The sequence below is a fragment of the Watersipora subatra genome, chromosome 3, assembly GCF_963576615.1.
Source record: "Watersipora subatra chromosome 3, tzWatSuba1.1, whole genome shotgun sequence".
Classification (NCBI taxonomy): domain Eukaryota; kingdom Metazoa; phylum Bryozoa; class Gymnolaemata; order Cheilostomatida; family Watersiporidae; genus Watersipora; species Watersipora subatra.
The window spans coordinates 11101297-11125280 of record NC_088710.1 but is presented as its reverse complement, the minus strand read 5'-3'; the positions used below and the strand labels follow the sequence as shown (position 1 = coordinate 11125280).

Sequence of the window (23984 nt, the reverse complement as noted above, 5' to 3'; positions counted from 1 at the left end):
CTAATATTTTTGAGAGATGAAGAAAATGGGGAGCTATGTTCTAAATTCCACGTTAATCGGTAAAGAGCCTAAAGATGTGTTTTATGACACTTATCAGTCGATAAATCGTAGTCAGGTGTGTATATTTTTGTTTTGCTTGCGGTCAATACCTGTATATGCTTTTTGGTTTCAAACAAAATCGCTCCAATTTGTAAAACACATACCTATACTGCATGGTTTATCAATGATATGAAATTTCCTAGGCGGGTAATGTTGATTATAAAAAAAATCAATTGTTGTATGCAAAACTGTAGCTGTTATGTGTATTAGGGAGCTCTTGTTGATGTAGCGATTTGTGTTTTAAATCTTGTGGGTGACGAGATGTCTCTAGTTTTTTAGATTGTTTTGAGTTCGGGTGTAGGTAAGGCTGTGACCATCGTGAAAACATAATAACTGTGCATTGATAAATACTCACGGAGGTTCGCATGTAAAATTTATTGCAGTGGCAGTAAATCTTTGTCTGGCATCTACGTACGTTGTTGCATTACCAGTGCAGTAGCGGTAGTAAGTATGCGACAGCTATGCAGTATAATTGCATTGCATTCTTTTACTTCTGCGTAGTGTGCAGTATGCATGCACATACCTGCCAACTCTCACGCATTGGGCGTGAGACTCACGCAATCACCCCAAAGAAAAAATGAAAATGCGTGAGATTTTTGCCCCAATTTCCACAACTTTATATATACTATCATTGATACATCAACTGCCCCAAAACTAAATCTCACGCATTGCCCCACTCTTGGGTTGGCAGGTCTGTGCATGCAGTACAACTATTTTTCTTGCTTAGCAACAAATATTGGTGCAGTGGCTTATTCCTTACTGCACAGTATGCGGTGGAATTGTTGCTAGTGTGAATTTCGCAGATGCAGTAGAAACCTTTGCAATACACTGTACATAGATGCACAGCACATTCCTGTAAGAAAACTTTTCAGAATCAAGTATTGCCTTGACTTTGGTTATAACCAGTGATGTAGTGCTACCCTAACTCTCCCTAACTAAGTTATGGTTAGAAAATTTGTGTGTTTTTCAAGTATAACTATAGTTAGGGTTAAAAAAATTTAGACTTTGCCAATTCTCAAGGTATGTTATAGCTCTATTTCATTGATTCAAGTACACTACTGTCATTATAGTTGACATCAATGGCCACTCAATATAAAAGCAGTATACAGCACAATACAGTGATGTAATGTTCATGTAACATGACAAGATTGGGATCCTAATTGGTTGTCTACAACAAAGGCTAAGATCAGATTACAGCAAACCAATGGCAGTCAGCGTTTGTACTAAAGGACAAAGGTCAAAGGCCCATTTCTCATATCATATACATGATTTTAAAGCCCTGTAGGCTTTGGCGACCGGGGTTTCGCCCTGGACCCCCACTGGGGGGCTTGCAGCGCCCCCAGGTGTTCCAACCGTTACCTAGTGGCGGTAGAAACAGTTGAAACAGGCGACCAAGAGTCGCAATACATACTCGGTCGCCTACATCCACTTCTCTCAACTTTACAGTTATGGTTAAAAAAAGGTTAGCACTACATCACTGGTTATAACCACATCACAATTGCCAATTGTGACCGCTGCTTGTATTTGAGCATTAGTGGCCAAACAAATTGATCACAATTAGTGTTGTGTTCTCACTGTAATGTTCTTTATTACAGTACTGAGTTCACAATGAATTGGTAAAAGACATCTCAAGTATATACATGTATATGTATAGAGAGCGGTTAAAGCAAAAGTATTATTCGAAATTATACATTAAGCAAGTAAAAGTAATCTGGAATTATTCCATAAATAACCAGCTATGTATAATACTAAAATGACATAGTCAATTTCATTCACAATGCAATGCACTGATTGTCCATTGTAGTGTCCCACCACCTCCTTGCTAGCTTAAAACTGTATGGGTGACTTCAGCGATTAGATTGTCTCTTTGAGCGTCTGGAATTGTCCCTGTTGTATTCACTGCCATCAGGTAATCTTGGATTTCGTCTTTTCGGTTTTGGTACTGTAGCTGCTGGCAATGGTTGAGATTGTGGAAGACTAGTTGGAGTGGTTGATATTTCGACAGGTGGTTCGGCATCTTCTGGTGAAGGATGTCTAGGACAAAGCTGTTCCAGATGTTTTTTCCAGGTTGGTCCTCTGGGTGGTACTCTAACATTGACTGTTCTGCTGCCAAATACTTTGGTAACAACAGCTTCCACCCATTTAGGCTGTTCATCTTCTTTGGGTCCACAGTATAAAGCATAGCATAATGTTCCAACTTTGTAATGATGAACTGTTTTAGTTGATCTGTGTCCTGCATCTGTTTGCTTGGAGCTAAGTGAGCTGGTGATGGCAGTAATGTATCGATCTTTGTTCTGATTTGTCTCCCATTGAGCAGTTCACTGGGTGAGTAACCATAAGACAGTGGCGTTATCCTATGCATCATCAAGAATTATTGCAAAACAGACTGAGCTGAGAGGTCCGACTTCTTGAGTGTTTGTTTGAAGGATTGAACTAGCTTTTCTGCAGCTCCATTTGTGGCTGGATGTTATGGTGCTCCTGTCAGGTGAATGATTCTCCGATTTCTGCACCATTCTTGAAATTCCTCGCAAATAAATGTAGTTTCATTATCAGACACTATGGTATGTGGATATCCAAAGTGCGCAAAGTCCTTCTCGAGTTAAGTCTGTAGTAGCTTTGATTGATACTAAAGTGGTAGCATGTATACTTTGTGTAGGCATCCACTAACACCAACCAGTTGGTTCTTATGAAGTTAATTGCATGGTCAATGTGTACTCTGCTCCATGGTTTTTCTGGCATCATCCAAGGGTGATATGGTATACGATCCGGCTTGTTTTGATGCTCATTGCATGAATTACATTGGTGTGCAGTATCTGTGATGTCTTGATCCATTCTAGGCCAGTAAACAGCAGTTCCAGCAAGTTGCTTCATTCTATGCATGCCAAAGTGCCCAAGATGTAAAATTTGAAGAATTTGTCTTTGTAGAGATAGTGGTATGACAACTCTTGTTCCATACATCAAGCATCCGCTATCAGCTGACAATGACATGTCAAGTTTCCTGAAGTCTTTTACAGAATAGCCTTCAGTCATGGTTCCAGCTTGGTTGTCATCATGCTCTTTAGACCATCCATCCTTCGGATATCTCATCACTGTTCTGGGTACAGGATCCTTAGCAGTCTCTTTCTTCAGAATACCAGGATCTGTTGGATTCAGCTGATTTCCAATGTGTTTGATAGTGTGGACTGTGTCAATATCTTCGTCTTTTTTTACCCCATCGAACTTGTCATCATGTCCATTGGGTAAGCGACTGAGTGCATCTGCGTTTCCATGTTCAGAGGTTTTCCTATATTCAATGGTATAGTTATTGGTTGAGAGTAAGAGCCCATCTTGCCAGTCTGTTTGCTGCCATAGCGGGTGTTGCTGTAGTTGGTCCAAACAGCGCTAGTAGAGGTTTATGATCTGTCACCAAGACGAACTTCCTCCCATAGATAAACTGGTGAAACTTATTTAGTGCATAGATGATAGATAGAGCTTTCTTTTGAATATGACTATCTTCTTTGAGTATCAGTCAGTGTCTTGCTTCCAGTGACCAATTATGAGAAATTGGTTTTTCACTGCCATCCTTGTATCTGTGAAAGAGTACCGCTCCTAGCCCAACATCTGATGTATCACAAGAAATCCCAATATCCAGAGAAGGGTCAAAGTGTGCCAACACCGTGTTGTTGCATAGCATCTCCTTCAGCTTCAAATATGCAGTCTGCTGTTCCGTATTCCCGTGCCATTGTTCTCCTTTCTTGAGTAACTTCTGGAGAGGTACTGTAATTGTAGATAGATCTGGTAGACATTTGTGGTAAAACTGAATCGATCCCAGGAAAGATTTGAGAGTAGCCACATCGGTAGGTGCTGGCATCTTTTAAAAAGCTTCTACTCATGCTCTCTTGGCTATTCCCTGGTTAGAAAGTTGATGTTCCAGGTATTCCACAGTTTCTTGTGCAAATGTGCATTTCTCCAGTCTACATCGTAGTCCTCTGTCTTGAAGTCTTTGTAGAATTCTATGAAGGTTCCTCAGGTGATCTTCAGCTGTATCTCCGCTTACTAGAATGTCATCAAGATAAACAGCAACTCCTGGAAGATCCTGAGTTAGTTGTTCCATGATTTGTTGAAAGTATCCTGGGGCAGAGCTAATCCCAAATGATGATCTCTTCTGTAGTAAAACTCTTCTGTGCGTGCTGAGAGCTAATCTCCTTTGGCTATCAGGTGTCAAAGTAATCTGATTATACGCATCAGTCAAGTTTAGTGAAACCATGTCTTCCTCCCAGTTTTCTCATCAGATCTTATGGTAGTGGAATAGGTTATCTGTGTGTCTCCAACTGATGATTTACTGTTACAGAGTAGTCTCCACATACTCAAAGTTTTCTTTTGAGTTGTCCAAGCAGCAGTGCTTTTCTAATTGGAACCACTGGTGTCCCATAAGAGTTGAATTGAACTGGTTCCCATATTCCTCTTGCAATTCCGGCATCATAGGCTTGAGCTAGATCCCTTTGAATAGCAAAAGGTACTGGGTCTGGCTTTGCAGAATATAGGTTGTGCAGCTTCTTTGAAGCGTATATCCAATTTAAAATCCTTCAGGCATCCCAATTTTTTCTTGAAAAGATCAGGAAACTCTGAAGTAAGTCTTTCACATGCTGCTCGTAGACCTCCGTCGGATTTGATTTGCATAATCTCCTGCGATTGGCATTGGTTAATTAATCCAACAACTGAGATTCCAAGTTTTCGAATACCGTTTCTTCCTAGAAGGTTGAGATTTGGTATTTTGCTTACGATAAAATGTAATTGCTTGTCATCTTGACGTGAATCTAGCTTTGTTTTGACGAGACAGACTCCTAGTATGTCGATCTTGTCTTTTGTTGCGGACTCATAATGAGCTTCTGAAGTTTTTAGTGTAGAGCTCCCCATTTGCCTCCAGTTGTTCAGGGATATGAAGTTGTCTCCCGCTCCAGTGTCCATTTCTAAGGTCATTGTGTGACCTTGTAAATCATGGTTGACATGTAGCTGTGGATTAGTGTTAATGGTTTTGACGGCCTTCACTGAGTTCAGAGGCTTAGCACCTTTCTGCTTTTTACGGCAGATGACTTCTAGATGTCCTGTAAGTTTACAGTAATTGCAGGTAAATTTCTTATATCTGCATTCGGTAGGTTTGTGGTTAGATTTTCCACACCGGTAGCATTTCTGTTGATCTGCAGATGTTAAGGGTTTTGAAGTTGTCATCTTCTTGTTCATCACCTTGACAGGATTTGCTGCACCATAGACTGTTTCCTTTGCCACTTTTGCTGCTTCATCTATTTCCATAGCAATTTCGATAGCTCTGGCAAAAGTAAGGTTTTCATCTTTCAATTTGAATCATGCTTTAAGTATTGCTTCAATCCCGACTGAGCAGATGAATCTTCTACGTTAAGCTTCATCTTGCGCATCGATAATACTTGCAAAGTCACAAGTTGTAGCATCGTGTCTTATTCTCGCTGCTAACTTTTGAATTGTCTCTCCTGGATTTCTTTTCATATTGCTCCAGTAACGATATCTTTCTCTGACGATGAAAGTTTTAGGGTTATATTGAATCATCATGTAATCCTCAATATCTTCCATTGTCAGTTTGTTGACTTCTTTCTTGGGAGTTTGTTGATCTGACCAATCAGTTAATTGTTTGTAAATAACTTTTGATTGATTGGTTAGAAATATCTGCGGAACTCTGTCTTTAGTAATAGAATTGGCTCCTATGAATGTCCTGAAGTGCAGTAAATAGTCTGTCCATAGCTCAGTATTTTGGTCAAAAGAGGTAAAATTTTGAGTATTTCCTCCTGCTTTCATTTTGGTCTTCTGCGTTAAAAGTTCGATCAGTCGTCTATTTTCTTTTTTTGCTGCTCCAGCTGCTCTCTTTGCTGCGCCAACTGCTATTCCTGCTGCTGTCTCTGCTGTTCCATCTGCTCTCTTTGCTGCTCTAACTGCTCTCCCTGCTGCTGTCTCTGATGTTCCATCTGCTCCTTCTGCTGCTCCATTTGTTCCCTTTGAAGAGCCATCTGTTGAAACAGCAGTTGAATCAGTTGCTCAGTTTGAGTAGGAATTGTAGAGAAAATCTAGAGTAGAGTTGAAGTGTAGAATGTTCAACTGAAGAGTGTCCTCGTCGCCAAGTATATGTTGTGTTCCCACTGTAATGTTCTCTATTTCAGTACTGAGTTTACAATGAATTGATAAAGACATCCCAAGTATATATATATACAGTCAAACATGGATAACTCGAACTTCACGGGACCGAGCGAAAGTGTTCGAGTTATCAGAGCGTCCAAGTTATCAGAGCACTGTCACAAGTCCATGTATTTACTTATTTATTAGTAGATACATGTACATATACAAACTATAATATAAATCAAAAGCACAAATGGCTTGTTTCAAATTAGATGCTTCTAATGTAAAATTTAAAACGTTTTTATCAAAAAGTATAGAGATTTTTCTATCACTTGAGGCTGGTTCATTGTTTGAGGTGATGTTATTGCCAGGACATTTTTTAGATTGACATTGGCAAAACTTGATCGTTGTTGAAATGCTCAAAAGAAAAGACATCTTTTTCTTTTGAGCGTTTTACCCACGATCAATTTTGCCGATTTTTCTTGAAGTTTATGCAAAGATTACCTCATTTCACCTCGCTTCCGAAGGGCGATCGCTAAGCGGATGTTTGGTATAAATCAAATTTCACCAAACCTTTAGAATAGTCGTTGACAAAAATATTTTGCCGATGGTGGTAATAACGACGCTTATGAATTACGAAAAGTTGAGGTTCATCTCTATGGCTTGGAATAAAGTGATTTTCTAAAGCGATAACAACCGTATCGGTAGCCGTTGGGCAAAAAACAGTTCGAGTTAACAGTGTTTAGTTCGACTTATCTATAGCAATTTGTCATTACGTGGGAACGGACCAAAGAAACCGTTCGAATTAACCATGTGTTCGAGCTATCCGTGGGCGAGTTATCCATGTTTGACTGTATATACATTTGAAGCATGCACAAATGCTGCATGCATGAATTGTTGAGTGTTAAGTAAAGCGTCTTAGAAGAGTAACTGTGCAGTATATCGCAGGGAATAATTTACAGAAGGAGTGCACTTGCAGTAACAATTAATATTTGTACATTAGATAATTGCGATGCACTGTGAAATTACCGTGTACAGCATTGCGATGATGTAGTGCAGTTCTAATGTGTCACAACCTGGGTGTAGGTTTACCTGTGTAACGGCATATTAAGGTTTACGATTTTTGTCGTTTCTTGACGTTACCGTCCTATCACGAAAGGTTCGAAGTAAGAAAATTTGGTGGTGTGCATCTTTGTTTACACCTAGGGAGACTGGATCTCTTCTCCGGTTTCCTTCATGGTGTGCTTCCAGTCTTGAGTTGTTTCATCATATGCTTTGGAGAGTTAAGGTGATGTTCCTGGTTAGCCTGATCTGTTCTTCTCTTTAATTATAACTTTTGAAACTGTGTACTTTGTCCCATGTTTCCTCTAGTTGTGAATATGCTTTCTTATCATCTTTTAAGATTCCAATCAAATTCATCAGATTGTTCAATATTGTATCGATACTATATATTATATAATATATACTATGTATAGTAGTTTTGATCTAAGGATCCCACATTACATCAGCGTATTCCAAGATACGTCGACACCGACTTGTAGGCTGTTTGACTTCTTTTGGTACTCTGTACATGTGTTGCTTTATGCTCCAAGTGTTCTCCTTGACTTTCAACATCTATATACATTGTATATATTTCTCAAAGTATGTCTGTCTGTCACTCCGGCTATAGCGCACGCTGATTATTTTGCCGATGCGGCCACGCGTTACAATGCTCCTGTTAAGAAGTATTTTTTGTAAGATTCAATTACAATATTTCGGGTCAAGGCCAATTTTTCTCACACGGACAATTATATTATCATCGTATTCAAAGTTTTGATGGATAGCTTCTAGTGGAACAGTAACCTTTTTTTTACACACACACTTCTATGCAAGAATGGTTATTATTAATTCTACATATTGAGTATTTTTTATTTTGTTTTTTCAGTTCGTATTAATTGTACCATTACTGAGTCATCTTTTATTGTATTTAGATTTATATAACCATTTTATATATGTATTTATTTGTTCATCTATTAATTGTATCACTCCTGAGTTACCACTTTTAATTATTTGATCCACACGAAACATTTTTCTCATGATATGAAGTTTGAAAGTTGTTTGACAAAGTTTGAAAACCTTTACAGTTGTTTTTATTTTTTCAGTTATTTCGACTTCACAAAACACATTTCTCATGATATGTAGTTTGAATGACAAATGTTGTTATATGTGTTGAATACAAATCAATTTTCTGTGCAAAGACTTTTTTATTGCCCTGGCAATGCAGGGTAGTACAGCTAGCACTAAAGTCATTGTAGGTACCTATAGTTACTAAGGTTAATATAGTATTTTGGTATTATTTTTAATGATGATGATTTTTACCAGGAGGTGATTGCATTAGATAATGACTATGCGTTGCTATACCACTCTATGTATGTCTACAATGTTTTCACATGCCAACGCTGAAACAAACTGAAATCATATAATTGTATACCCAATAATTTTTTTATTTTTTTATTTAGCCATTACTCTTTAATGATTTTACATTTAAACACCTTTACATTTATATTTTTCCTTCTAATTTATTTCAACAAAACACTTCTTTCAAGTTATGAAACTTTAAACTTACATTTGTTTGAAAACCTTTACAGTTATTTTATTTATTTTTAATTTAGTTTTCCTGCACAAAACCATTTCTTCACGATATGAAGTTTGAAAGTTACAGTTGTTTGACAACGTTTGAAAACTTATACAGTTGTTTTTATTTTCTCTTTAATTTATTTCAACTACACAAAACACTTTTCCCATGATATGTAGTTTAAAAGCTAGAATGGCAAATTTTGTTAGATTTTAAATACAAATCAGTTTTCTATCCAAAGACTTTCTCATTACCCGGGTAGTACAGCTAATTTTTGTATATATGTGGGTCAAACTTCAGATCTAATTGTATGTATGTGCCAAGATATTTGCCAAGGATGTACATGTATGTTGTTTTTATATGCATGCTTTTGAAATATACTGTTTAGAACTTTGTGTCGCTGAACGGCATCTTCTAATCCCCCAACCAGTTATATTAAGCGTTTATGTTTCCTTGGAATCTTTCATTGTTCAACTGGTTGTCCACAGTTTAATAGAGATGTGTCATTAGGATAAATCATCAAGCAGGTCATTTATTTAAGAGAGGAATAGGGCCAGGCCCAAGGCAGATCCTTGTGGTATTCTTGATCTGACAGCACATTTCTGTGAGTATTTTCTTTTTAGACCTTTCGAGCAAGCAAAAACATGTGTTTAAAGAGTTCGACTTGGTGCATTTGCAGTATATTGTGTTAAACATGGAGTTCGCCAAGGAGATTTATAGAGTTTGCGAGAGCTTGCAATAATATGAATCAGTGCTTTAATTACAGGGCTCGAAAACTATGTCTGGAAACTGTAATCTGAGTTTAAATTTTTCCACATCTCAGATTTGTCTTGTCCAGTACGAGTGAATGAGAAAGAAATGTTCAAGATGTTTTATGGTGCAACATGTTTAGTTCATCAGACAATCACCTTCTCTTTTTGCCATTCGTTCCATTAGCAAACATGTGCGGCGGAATATCGGGTGTCGCCGCTAGACACTGTTATCATACTGCAGCCTGGTACGTTGCTCCCATGCAATGTTGAATCAGGTTGACGTCATTTGGTGGAAGAGTAGTCACTGCAACTCTTCCTTGAAGAAATCTTATCATGTGACATTGCTCAATGCTGTGGCTGCTCAATAGAGTTCGCAAACTAACAGCTGGGTCTAGCAAATTTTTCTTCGGAATTATCGAAGCTGCCATCAGAGAATGTTGTAAGTTGACTGGTATGCATTTTGAAACAAGCTTTCTACTTGCTTTCTTTGTTGAAGCTGTTGGCACTGTCACAACTTGCGCTGTTGAATGCTCAGTCAAAATGTGCAGCCATTTCGTGAACATCAACTATTCAAGCTTTTGACACTATTTGTCACGAGGTTCACAAAGCCAAGTTGGGTAGGCGTTTCATGCGACCAGCTTTGAACGATCACAGCTACATCTGTGTCAGCACATTTTATTAATATGCTGTCAAATTGTTGGGTTATTATTGCCAAATTATTGCAATAAATGGTGAGCATACAAAAGAAGTCACGTGTTGGCCTCCTTATAGTTAATGATGAGAGCTGATACAGATCCTGTTGATCGAGGCTGGGTCTTCATGCTGATGCATTAACATACAGGTCCACAGGTAATGAAGACTTCCAGGGTCTCAAGCTGACGAGTCAAAAACTTATTGAAGAGAAATCCTAGCATCTCTGCTTTGTTCATGTCATTGCAGAGATACTTCTACCACTGCTGACACACTTGTTATGCTGGACTTTTTATTCGTTTGTGGGAATCTGAGATTGCCGAGGCCAGTCTTGATAGCTCCACATTCTTGACACTTTGTTGTCTGTAATCATCTGCAATCAAATCTACTCGAGAGGCTGCGCTTGTGAACCAGGACGAGTATCTGATGCCATATTAAATCAGCTAACTCTGTGAATGTAATATGAACTTTTTTTTGCAGGCAAACACTGCATCAGTGTCATGGCATGAATTATCAAAGCTACTGTTTTCATAGTTTTAGGGAGTTTTAGCACTAGGTGCCCACATTTTTGCTGCAATGTGTGCAGGAGTTGCTTCTTTTAGTTTTAGATGAGAGTGCAGGAGTTGCCAGACCGTATTATAGCACTTGTTTCAGGTTGGTTTGCCAACATTTCCTGTAATAAGCCTAGAAAACTGAGCTCTAATATTTACGACAGATGACATTTGAAACTTCAATCTGTTGGGTTTGTTTTTCGCAGTGAAGTCTGGAAACCGCACTTGTGGAATGTTTAAGAAGAAATCGTTTGGCATAGCTATGAGCTACTCTTAGCTGAAGGTTGTGTGTTTAGCAGCACATATTTTATAGGCAGATAAAATGACATTGCACTTTTGCTCTGAAACAACAGTGCCCCTGCTGATAGAAATGAGCTGAGTGTCTTTCACAAAAGGGTTAGCCAGTGGTGATATAGTGTTGCAGATAAACTGAACATCTCGTTCGAAATGTCAATTTTCAGTTATGCGTATCTCAGGGTCGATTGTTGAGCCTGCCATTTTTTCAATTGTCAGATATTTCTGCTTTTGTAAGACTGAAATTGTATCCACCCCTGGATGGTACATGTATCTCTAATAGATAGTCCTTTCTGCGAATAATTGACCATTGTGTCGAACTTTTTTTTTTTTAAATGCTAAAGTTAGCAGTAGATACAGTTTATAATTGGGAGGATGTTTGAATGTGATTAAGTAATTAAATAGGTGTACATGCGCATGGAATAATGAATTGTTACAGAATCGATGGAGTTAATGATCACATTTCTGCTCCATTACAATCAACACAAGGAATGAAATATATTTCAATTTTCCTCTGAAATATTTGGTAGTACAACTGTCATATGGAGTATTCATACAGGAACTAGAATCACAAGGTTTAAACTCCAGGATTAAAATTGATTCCTTAGATTCCACCTTGATGTTTGCATCGGCAGTCTAAACATTGCTCAATTGCTTGGTCTTTTTCAGTTTCTGAGTATGGAAGTTGTGACCTGTGAACAATAAAAACCTTTTCATTCAGGAGTCTCATCAGCATCTAGAATCATCATCTTTTTGTGCTAAGCTCAGAGAAACCTGTAAATATTATAGAGATGAGCTAATACAAAGATATAAGATAACATCAACCTACAAGCACATGAAATAATCACTGGTGGAACATTAGTCCAAATATCTAAACTGGTTCCGAGTACAAATCAAACCCCATAAAGCAGACTCAGCATAAAAATGACTTGGAAATTGCATAAGGAATGAAGGCTTTTTTGTTCTACAATGCCTTAGAATCTACTGATTTATAAATCAAGGCCAGGCTTTGCCATGAGGTCTGCAGCATTCCCACCTAGCCAATGGTGGGAAACAAAACTTTGAACACTTTAATGAGCATCTTATGGCAGTAAGGTGAGCAAAGACACTTACGCCAGCAAAACCTCATGTCGATGTTAGAAACAGTTCAAAGCATATTGATGCTCGTTTCCATTGTGTCGTGCTCTTCGCACATTTTTCTGAATTTAGATTATGTCTAACAATATATAAAAAGATATTAACTGCTGTATTGGATCTACCAAAGATATCTGATTCTGAAAATTTAAGTTGGCTTTTGTCGTATGCCAAGGTTGGTATGTTTTCGCTCTCACTTTCTAGAAAAACAAAGATTAGCTCATAGCGATTCAGGTTCATGACTTCATAAAAATTGGAGCTTGATTTTAAAAACTACCATCTTTATTGGTCTAAATCGCATGTGTCAAACTCACGGCCCGTCGGCCACATCTGCTCGCCTTGTAATTATATCTGGCCTGCTAGATCATTTTACATTATCGTTATTCATGGCCCATCGATATGAAGCACTGATAACATGATACTGCACAAAACTGCATATCCCATAATGTAACACTTCAGCTGCATTGCTGCGTACTACTCGCATCAATTAAATCTAACTATTACAAGATATTACGAAGATAGCGGTCAGCCTGATGAGCACCTGCTGTCCATCCTGAAAACCTCCACAACACAGGACTTTGCACTAAATGTAAACGAATTTGTTACCAAAAAAGATGCAAGGTATCTTGCTTCGGTCAGAGCATATAATCAGATCAGAGTCATAAGATCAAAGAAAATTGAATGATTAAAATTTAATTCTATATTTAATATTGGTGAATAGAAGCTCATTGCACTCTTTAATGCTTTGCTACAGTTAGCAGCAAAAACTAGCTTTTATGTGCAATCAAAGTGGAGATATGAGCATCAATTCGATGTAAGCCGGGGTAAGATAGCCGGAAGGATGCTATTAAATAACATGTTGTAAATCTGCATATTTATAAATTATACAATAATGATCTATCAAATGATACAAATCTATATATATTTATGAACAAGTGACAAACAAATCCTACTTATATTACATGCAAAAACAAAAATTAACGTTTTCAAGACGAAACTATTTCCATCATTTGCTCAGATAGCTGCATTCTGATTGTTGCTTTAAATGAAACGAACATATTCTGGTTGTCCAATACCTTCCACAATATCTTCTGGCTTCAAATCTTCTTCTGCACTGCTGAACTAGCTAATATTAGCATCCGAACAAATTTTTAGCGGAGCAAAACTTTCACGTGATGAATTTAGCACTAATACTATCCGTAAAAGTTTGCTTAGTAAACATAACCTTTGGTCCAAAACTTACAAACCGGTTTTTGTACGCGTGTCCTTCGAAGTATTAGGACCACATTAAACAAAGAACTACTATTAGCCTGAGATGGTAGTTATTTTTATGGCGTTGATTTCAAAATTCCAAATATAATCGTAAACTTGAACCGTTTTTTATATGTACATGAGTAAATGTTTTTTTATATGCATGTACTTCGAAGTATCAGGACCGCGTTAAACAAGGAATCCTTGTTAGCCTGAGACACTAACTATTTCTATAGCGTTGCTTTGAAAGCTCATCTACTATCGTGTATTTAAGCCATTTTTATATGTAGGCTACTTCGATGTAGAAACATCTCGTTAAACAGAAACCTACTACTAGCCTGAAACCGTTATTGATTATTTCTATGGTGTTACTTTCAAAGTTTTAATAAAAAAAACCAAAAGCTTTTGAATTGGACAACGAGAGAATTAATTGTTGTTGATATAAACAATTCATTATTAATACCATTTCGTGGACGCTTTTCTACTGATCAGTTAATATTAAGGGCTCGTAAAGATCAAATAATATCAAAGTGGCGGTCAAATGGAAGTGGCTTTCAATCGGAAAGTGGCGGTCTATTTTTCCACGTTTCCCTCAGGGCGGCCGTGAATTGGAGGTGGTGTTCAAATAGAGTTGGCGTTCAATTGGAGGTTTTACAGCGAGTTAAACTTTTTATATGCATTGACATAGGAACAAAGGAATTTGAATTTTATTTTTAACAAGATATTTTTTATGAAAAGCAAACGATTAAATACAAGCAATTTAAGGTTTAAGTTTGTTTCAGAATAATATTTCGGTCTGTTTTTATTTGTATTTAGGTTCCAAAGACATTTAGTTTTAGTGTGTTAAAATAAATGTTTATCCTGTTCAGCTCATGACCTAAAGTGTGTTTTGGTTTTTGGCTCCTTGTACAATTGAGTTTGACATCTCTGCTAAATGGTCTCATTGGTCTAAACGTGCTCGGTAGTGTATGAGGTGAAAGTATTTCTTTGTTGTATTCGCTCAAGCAGTTTGCTGTTTTGGTCAACCACGAGTTATTAAACTCCGGGCTGGCTGTGAAAGTTCTGTGCTCGGTACCTCAGAAATGTTAGGTTGCATTATTATTATCTAAAGACTTTAATAAGTTACTTTGTCAGTCTGATTAAAGCCTGGTTCCCATACCGGCAACAGCACCGCAGGGCTATTAGCGGTGAAATGTGAACCTACACGCCGAGTGCTGGCGGTCAAGGCAAGTGTTGAGTGCTGTTCAACTTTTGCGAAAAGCCGCAGACAAAACCTTCCCGAAATACACTGTACAAGTGAAAGTCAGCATTTTCGAAATGGCATGACAATCAAACATTTTTATGCAATTATTAGCGATGCAGCTTTATGTGAACAGAAGCCACCTAGCGTCGCAAGTGTCTTTCTGCGTGAGATTACCGCCGGGGTTTCGCATTCGATAAGGGAACCAGGCTTAATGTTCTTACAATTTATTGTGGTAATTTAGCCATTAGGGGACAATATAAACCAGACTTATGGCCAACACTATTGACCATTAGTATTTGACATCCAATACCCAATACAATATTAATGAATACTAGAGATTCTATTGGAATTTTGTGTTGCGAGTATTTATATTGAATATTATAATATAGAAAAGGCTCAGTGATAGACAGTGGTATTTGATATTGTCTGGTTCAGTATAGGATATGGTCTGGCTCAGTATACACGTATTACATTATCAGATACAGGCCCGTATACCCTGGGGCGGCTGGGCGGCTAAGCCGCCTCAACTTTTTAGTGACATTCAGCGGCTAAGTGCTAAGAATTGCAGCTAAGCTCATTCACTTGGAATTTCCAACAACTAATTTACTAGCATCTACCGTTTTATATTGTCTCCGTGGTGGTCTCACCAAATGAGTGATCTTGTGAGTCTTTGTTAAGACTTGAAAACTGAACTTCATTGCTTATAGTGGGGGTGTGAAGAAGACCCCCGAACTTGCATTTTTCTTATCATAACATAATTGAACCAGAACATAGATGAGGGGCGCTATAGGGCAGGCTCATCTAAATAATCTTCTAATATTATACATATATAAAAATGTTGAAATAGATAGAGAATCAGTTGAGAAAGATTTCTGCCATGGACAGATTGACACAACAAGAGCTATTGCAATAAAGAAGTAATAGCACTTGTTCTGTCAATGTCCCTTACAGAAATTTGTAATGTCCTGAGTTTTATATCGTTTGTTGAATAAAGAAAAGGTTTTGCCTACCATGAACCATAAACAACATATTTATGTAGATTTTGATGCTTACAATTGATTGCATTTATGCATACTTTGGGTTGTTGATGCTTGAAGGTCCAGAGCTTCGGGGTGCTCCAGGTGTTTATAAATTGGTCGCCTAACATTTGCAGCCGCCCCAACTTGCGACCAGGGAATACAGGCCTGATCAAATAAGAGTATTGGGTACGGATATTGAGTATTGTATGCTGTCTTATATAGTATTGGATATTGGTTTGAGTATTAGATATTGCTATTGTGTACATGTATTTGATATTGTCAGATAGTGTATTGCATATTAATGCAGATTGTTAGATATTGTCAGATAGGAGTACTGGATATTGAAAGGGTAAGTGAGAGTATTGGAAGTATCAGTATAGGGATGATTTTGAGTATTGACCCCATAGATATAGTAAGCCCCAAAAATATAGTAAGGGTTTACTATATTTATGATTGACCCCAAGTCGATGTGAACCTCTTATAGTAATAAGTAACTTAATGCCTTAATAAATGACTTTCAACTCTTTATCCTTTATTATTGTAGTTATTCTCGTCGTATCTTTAAGTTTGTGTTGCAATTTATGTTTATTTTTAAATATTCAAGGTTGCAGCTTCTACGGAAAGCATGCCAGTCTCGACATCATCTGTAAGCTCTGGCATTCCCGGAGCCATTGGTCAGGCTCTGCTCAAGCCAACAATTTATGACAAATGCCAGGCTATGACAGCTGCTCTATCTGAAAGTGTCAACATAAAGGTGATGGTTCTATTCTGCTAGTTAGCCTGCTTCTGGTACAGGATTGTAATCAATCTCAGCGATGTGTCAGATTAATTTTAGCCGATTCGATTCGTGATACTGCTGCTAGTTCTTGTGTTTATTTTTCATTTTTGACTAGCCATGTATTTATCCTTTGTTAGCAATGCCCGAGACCTCTTTCATGTTTAATCAGATAGTCAGCAGGTGGATGTTTAAGTGGCTGGTTCTTGGGAACGAGATGGAGTTTGGAAACCAAATATTTTTAGCCACCTGACAGAAGGCGCGGAGTATATGCGAGTGAAGTTTGGATAAAATCGGCCAAAAAGATGTGTAAACGTATAGCGTTTATGTGAATAGACACACAGACAATGACAGATTGGGATATTTTAACATAGATTTAATGGTCCTACAGGTCCTAATTTTATACAAAGATGGTTTCTGTAATCAGTTTTTGTTTGTTCTAACTGAGTGTTAAGTCGAAAAATATTTTATTGTTTTCAAGCCACTTTTACGATTATCCAACTTATTGCCAACTTAAGCTGTTTGTTCATTTTGTGAACAATCTATGTAGGTGGCACGCTGGAATATGTCCCCATCATATAGAAGCATTCAATATACATGTATGTCAAATTGGACTTTAAAAGTATTGAACACCAATTATATTGAACTTAAAACTATCAACTCGCTATATTCAGTCTACCCACATTCATCCTATCCAATCTATCAATAATACTGTCAATAATACAATATAGCAAATAACTAATATAAGCAAATAACTACTTTGCTATATTGTATTTTTTTTTTTTTTTCCAATTTCACAAAATAATTTTAGCTATCAACTCTACATTAACCACAAATAATTAATGATGAAATTTATTATGAAAATAGCCGAGTTAACAGAGAGCGGAGCATGTGACACTATTTTTATCGTCTTCTTAAACGATCACCATCTTTACCTGATTTTTCTCTTTATAAAAAAACAGCTGCAGTCGATAAACTCAGTAGGTTCCTTGATGAATCAGCAAGAGACCCTGATTGGTTAATTCAGCGCGAGCCTACTTCTGATCAAACTGCTGATCATCAGTTTTTTCTTGGACTCGTAAGTCTAATTTTCAGATTGTGTTTCTGAAACTTCTACACAGTGCTCCATCTTTTTAAAATTAGCTGCAGTTTTATGATATCATTCTTAAAGTTTCTCGAATATTTGTATGTTGTATAATATTTATTCAAAATGGTTATTAAAAACTATTAATCATTATAGTGAGATTTGGTGCATTGCTGTAAAAATACACAGATTATGGAAGGATATGAAAGTAAAAGAAGTGATAGTTTGACTCACTGTGAATCTATTCATTTAGTGAATCACTATCACCGTTAATAGGCCCTGAGTTAAGTGATCGCAAAGACTTAATCAATTGTACTAATTTCACTCCTGAATTAATTATACCATTTAGTTTAGAACATCAAGGTCTTTAAAAACTTCAAGTTCCTATAAATATATAGCTTTCTATCCTTGCGCATTTTGAGAACAAGCAATCTCCAATTAGCAACATTCGAAACTCCATACGATATGAAAGTGTATTCATGGTGAATCACTCTTCACTATACTGTCAGGAATTTGTATGCATTTCTTGAAGATGTAAATTGGTGTGTTGCTTAATCTACAATCCAATTTACAGGAACTTCAGCATCTCTACCCGACCGTCCTTCAGAAGATCTTTGGTTTTGGCTCATACCTTCCCGGGTGGCAAATAGAGACCACCCATATCGGGCGGTCTCGAAGAGACAGCAGTGCTCTGCAGGCATTCTTACATCCCAGTGGACCAATCTTTACTCAACTCATTCACAAGTTACTCGCTGAGGAAATCTCTTTTGAGTTTCCCTATAGCTGCATCCCAGTACGTATCCTTCCATCTCTTTGTTCCTTTTAATATCGTAGTTAATCTCTTTGTATCTTTCATTTTATGCTAGAATTATGACCATCGTTATTTGACATATGAGTCTTTCCCCGTTTGGTTCACATAGCAACTGCACAGTTTACATCATCTACCGAGTTTTGGTTCGAGGCAATTTTTTAAATAATTCCCAATCATGTTTGTTTTTGTTCTAGAAATTTTTCATCAGTTCATCATTGGTCTTTATCGCTGTTGATTAGTCAGTTTTCATACAGCGATAGTGTAGTGACACACTCCCATATCGAGCTGCAGTGCCATCATGGAAACACCCGTGTCACTCTCATTCTGTCGTGGTTCAGTGTCGCTGTTTGGATGGGAAACACTCATATGATGCGCCATCTTTGTGTGATGAAAATTGCCTTAGCGACCAACGGCAGCACACTTGTGCCTTGTGCTTAACAAATAGCATCATAAGAAGCCCCAGTTTTTTTCATCGGATCATTGTTTGTTTTGTCCTTGACCTCTTAAAAATACAACCTTGACATGAGGTGTCATACAACCATCGCTCTACTATAGCGCCCTATGGAGACATTATCTGCGTGCCGGCCCAGCGTAACCCTTCAGCACTGGTGCACCCAGTTGTCATTACGCTAACACTGTACGCAAACTTATATGTATGCAACTTTCATGCAAACTTGTATGCAAAAACATCATATGCAGGTCGATATCTAGGTCTATTCAATAGAGCTAACTGATATAAAGATTGATATAGCAGCATCTCGAGTATTACTACCTTGTCACAGGTCAGCCAAAGTGTGGGAAAACCTCACACTGCTGTATAACCATATTTTTATAGACAGTAGAAGAGCATATCCATTTTTACATAAGTACTTTTTAGCTAAGGTACTGCTTTAATAATTGTTTGTGTTAGTAAATGGTGATTCTGTTCTACTCTCGCAATATTTCTTGATTTCTGTCGGTTCATGTTTTCTTTTTGGCAAGTAATGGAAACATAATTTTGTTGGTGATTACCAATGTCAATAAAAAGTTGTAGAATGTGCAAAATAATATATTTTTTTATATATTCACTCCAACGATATATGGTCTTCATTCCTATGTGATTCTCTTTGAGCGTTTCTAGTTTTCAATTGTGTTGATTTTAGTTTTATTTCGTTCACTTTTCCACTATTTTGTATTTTTAAGTTTTGTATGGTTTTCATAATCGTAGGAACCTACCAGGAGGAAAATAGAGGAAGGGCTGCCCATTGCCGAGCTCTATGGAAATAAGCTTACACTCAGCGTCTCTCAAGCTCAGCCTATGCTTATCCTTGGTATGACTGCCTTTTTATCATTAACAGCATTCCGAGTGAGCCGCCACTGTGTATCATATATCATACTAGATGAATGCTCGGTGGTGGCTGGGATTCCTTTCATTTTTAATAGAATAGCCCACAAGTGCGCATTTAAAAGGCTTGATCTCACAAAACATGGAGTTTTAAAACCAAATATTTTGGTGACCTGGCGGAAGTCACGGTCGGAACATATACATGTAGATGTGAAGTCTGGACTAATTCAGCCAAAAAAATGTGGAAACACATAGTGTTTATGCAGACTAGCAGACAAACACAATGGCAAAGTCGAATTTATTAATATATCTATAATTTATTAATATATTAATAATAAAAACGATGATCGACTGCTTTCTGCAAAGCTGGAAGGCAGTCGATCACTTACATAAATTTACCAGCCGAATGCCTGGCATTGTGCGGGTAATAAAATAATTACCCAAAGAATTTGAATAACTTACCTGGTAAGTTAGTAGTCCAAATCTGTACTAAAACAATGGCCGTGTTTGAAACCAGCATAATAATCGTTATGTTAAGCGTAACGATCATTGCTAGTTAATAACCCCAAGCACTTTTAGGCATGAATATTTTAACCAATGTAATGAATCTCATCATGATCATTTATCCCTACACTCAGCTGAACAACTGTAGAGTAGTGGTTGTCATCGCTGGTCTTCAGACTTGGAGGTTCTGAGATCAAATCCTATGTGAAGCGGATTTCTCATTACTACAATTTAATCGTTATAACTGGACTGACAGAGACTCACATTCAAATCGAGAAAACATCAAAACTCCAATCATGTAATCTTGTGTAAAGTTGTTGCACTTGAGAAATGATATAGGCAGTAATTAAGAGTGTTATAAAAGATTTTTTTGTATAGGATTCGAACTCCGGACGTTCAGCTTGGTATACCGACACTAATTACCACTGAACTGCCTTCGGGCTTATTACAAGACTAGCAATAAGCTGGGTGATGCTCAGCATTTTTCCATTTTCAACTAGCCTGCAAGTGGCTATTTAAGAAACTGGTTCTCAGGAACCAGATGGAGTTCCGAAACCTGATGGTTTAGCAATCCGGCGGAACGCAAGGAGCATGTGCGCTTGATGTGTACATGAAATCGCCCAAAACCAAAAACTATGGAAACACATAGCATTTTGCACGGACTGACAGACATGCACATAATGACAATGTGGGCTTCATTGATATAGATTTTCATAGTTTAGTTCATTTCTTTTTTTGTTGTTGTATGTTTCAATCAAACAAAACAATATGACAAACATGCACTCTAACTTGAAATCAAACACGAACATTTGTCGAAGGTCAATGATGGATTATTATTTTTCACATGGAGTGAGGGATTAGTTTTGTTTATTTAATAATGCTAAACAATGCGTTAATATATTATTTTACGATGATAAATATAGAGAGAGCATTACAATAAGTCTGTCATGTAGTTCAAACTCCGTCGCAGTTACACTAAACCTACTTTCTTACATAGATTTGGTTTATTTGTAACAAATTCTATTGTTCAAGAAAATGCAACTCCTGAAGACCAAACAACTGAAATACTTTTCCATTGAGTACCACATGCTCATCAAGCTGAACTAAGTGTTGATACAGGCAGCTCAGTCATGGGGACCTCCAATCGTGAAGCTGTGCTTTTGTTTTTATTACGCTGTCGCAACAAAACTGTTGCGGCAGCGAAGTTATCATGTTCATATCATGGGCTGATATGCTCAACGCAATTAGATTATTAAATTCAAAGGTGAAGTTAGAACTGGAGGTTATCATGTCTGAGCCTTTGTTATTAGAGGCTACTCCGATCACTGACCTCTGGAATCAACTCCGATTCAACCAGATCGATCTGTTGCTTTCACCCGTGGTACCAAATATCTGATTTGTTTTCTTATGCTTTTAGATGCGTTTGAATACTTCTTCTTTGTCTTTGCTCATAAGATGGTCTCTTCCAGCACAAAGGTATGTCTGATCATTTATACTAGTGATATTATCCTGTCCTCTCTAAACACCAACTTTCATTAGTTTATTGGTTTGTGTCCTTTCGGTCGTCCATTCTTTTCCTCATCCTCTATCCAACTCACTCCAATTCGTTTTGTCTCATTGCTCATTATTTCCAATTTTTATGTGGTTTTTCATTTTAGGAAATGCCTAGGTGATTATTTTCTCCTATTTTTTATGTTTGTAACTACCTGACAGCGAGCGTGTTTTCATTGTGTGTATTTTCATAAGTATCCTCTAAATTAGACACTGCTTTATTGCAAATATTAGGCATTTTTCAGTGCTTGGCTTATGAAGAAATGCCTTACTATTTTCCTCACTGACTAATCTATTGCAGCCATTTTTCCGAAAGGTTATTTTATTGTGGCCTGATGCTCCATTCTAACTCGGCAGGCGCATTTATAAAAAGTAATAGCTTGGAATCTTGTTAGGAAAGTCTTGACCTCACAAGGCTAGGATTGTGGTATTCTATGTTTACCCTTTCAGATGAATGCAGATATATTTTCAACAAGTTCTTTTTCTGCTTTTACAGTTAATAATATTCTTGACCGGGCTGTAGCCTATAATGATATCTTATGCCGTGTAACTGAGCAGTAATAAGTACATAGAGTGACTAGTAAAATTCATAGAGCGAACATTTTACTAATGTACAGACATTTCATTTGTGTATCCAGTTATAGCGATTACGTTCTAGCAACAGAAACTCCGCTTTGCACTGGTATTTTATCTCAGATCCTCCAGCTCTGCAGACAGACGTTCTATCCTCTAGGCCAAGCGGCTACACAGCTATACTAAGGAACAATTGTGGTCATATTCATTACATCGATTGAAATACGCACACTTGCAGGGCTGTCATGTGCTAGCACATAACGTGTAAGCGCTTGAAGTGTGCATATTTTAACTATAACTAGTGATAGTACTATTGCTTACAATAACTAACAAAGGTAAATGACATCTAAAGTCAACTTCTGCAAGTTTTATCTACATGTAACAATGAATGGTCCAGAGAAGTCGTGCTGGTCCAGTGAACTGCTCTATGATTATCTCATTGGCTCTATTTTGTATTCCAACAGTCTCAGGAGTTGTATTTAGAGCCCTCTGATTGGCTCTATCCCTCGCTACTCAATGATTATCTCCTCTACTTCTTACCCATGAGTGGGATGCCAGCCTCACTACCTCTTCCTAAGCAGTCTTCACTGGCTTCTACCAGGTTAGTCGCTGTTATGGTTTAAATATTGGGTCATAGAGTTACCTCGGGCTGATAATCTATGCAGTTCAATAGACATAACTTGGCTTTTAGGTCCTCAAATGCTTTGTAATGTTTGCCACGTCAGAGATGTTTAAAGCGTGTTTGATCTCGCAGGATACCCTCTGTATCACAGACTCCAAGACGGCAGGGAATGGGCCTTCTGAAGCAAACCTCTCAATTCTCAAGGTCTATTAGTGTGCAATCAGGCTCTGATACAAGCATTGACACGGATGTCATGTGGAGATCTGAGCGAGTTGTGCAGGTAGTACTTTGCATTTATTAACTAGAATGTTTTGCCGGTGTAAGGCCATGTGTCAATAGTTCCTACCGTAGGAGTTGTCTTGTCTTTGCATTTGCGAACTAACTGGCATGTGTAGTTTTTTAGCTGGGTTGGTTTGTTTATTCTTCTTCACACATTTTCCCACCCTGATTCAGTGGTGAAGTTAAGGTGGTTGTTGACTAGACAGTCCCTACTGCAATTTTATTTTTTAGCATTTTGCACCGATTTGTTGTTACATCAGCTAATAGAAATAAACTGAAAGTTTTCAAGCTGTTAAAGATCGTTAGTATAAGAGTCATAGCTGCAGCTTATAGAATCAGCAGCCATATTCTATACATATATCATGGAGTACAAATATGAACTTACATCTCTATCACTAAGTAGCATGCTCATTGACTAAAGCAGAACGATATATATATGTAGTTAAATAAATGTTTTTTTTATTCAGTTGATATATAATATATTATGTATTAGATGGTATGCGCTATATAAGGTTATTTCTCTATCATTAAGAAAAATGCTCAATGAATAAAATGAAGTTATGTACAATTAGATAAATAAAATACATAATTAAATGACTTATTTAGCTAGTGAGTAATATGTTATATAATGTATGATATATAGTATATATTATTTATAGTTTTTATTATATATATTAGTTATATAATATAGACT

At 37.3% G+C, this 23984-nt stretch overlaps 1 protein-coding gene across 2 annotated transcripts in view; it reads left to right on the top strand.

Annotated features, from left to right (window-relative positions):
• LOC137391358 (sphingomyelin phosphodiesterase 4-like) overlaps positions 1-23984 on the top strand; it is a 40911-nt gene continuing 16927 nt past the window's right edge. The window contains exons 1-7 of one of the 2 annotated variants that reach the window (XM_068077808.1): positions 1-115; positions 16372-16521; positions 18201-18419; positions 19645-19747; positions 21683-21741; positions 22854-22969; positions 23171-23291. In XM_068077808.1, coding sequence (XP_067933909.1) covers positions 17-115; positions 16372-16521; positions 18201-18419; positions 19645-19747; positions 21683-21741; positions 22854-22969; positions 23171-23291 — 867 coding nt within the window. In that variant the 5' untranslated portion in view covers positions 1-16. Of the gene's footprint in view, positions 116-16371; positions 16522-18200; positions 18420-19644; positions 19748-21682; positions 21742-22853; positions 22991-23143; positions 23292-23984 lie in introns of both variants that reach the window. The other variant, XM_068077807.1, reaches the window with a different exon arrangement.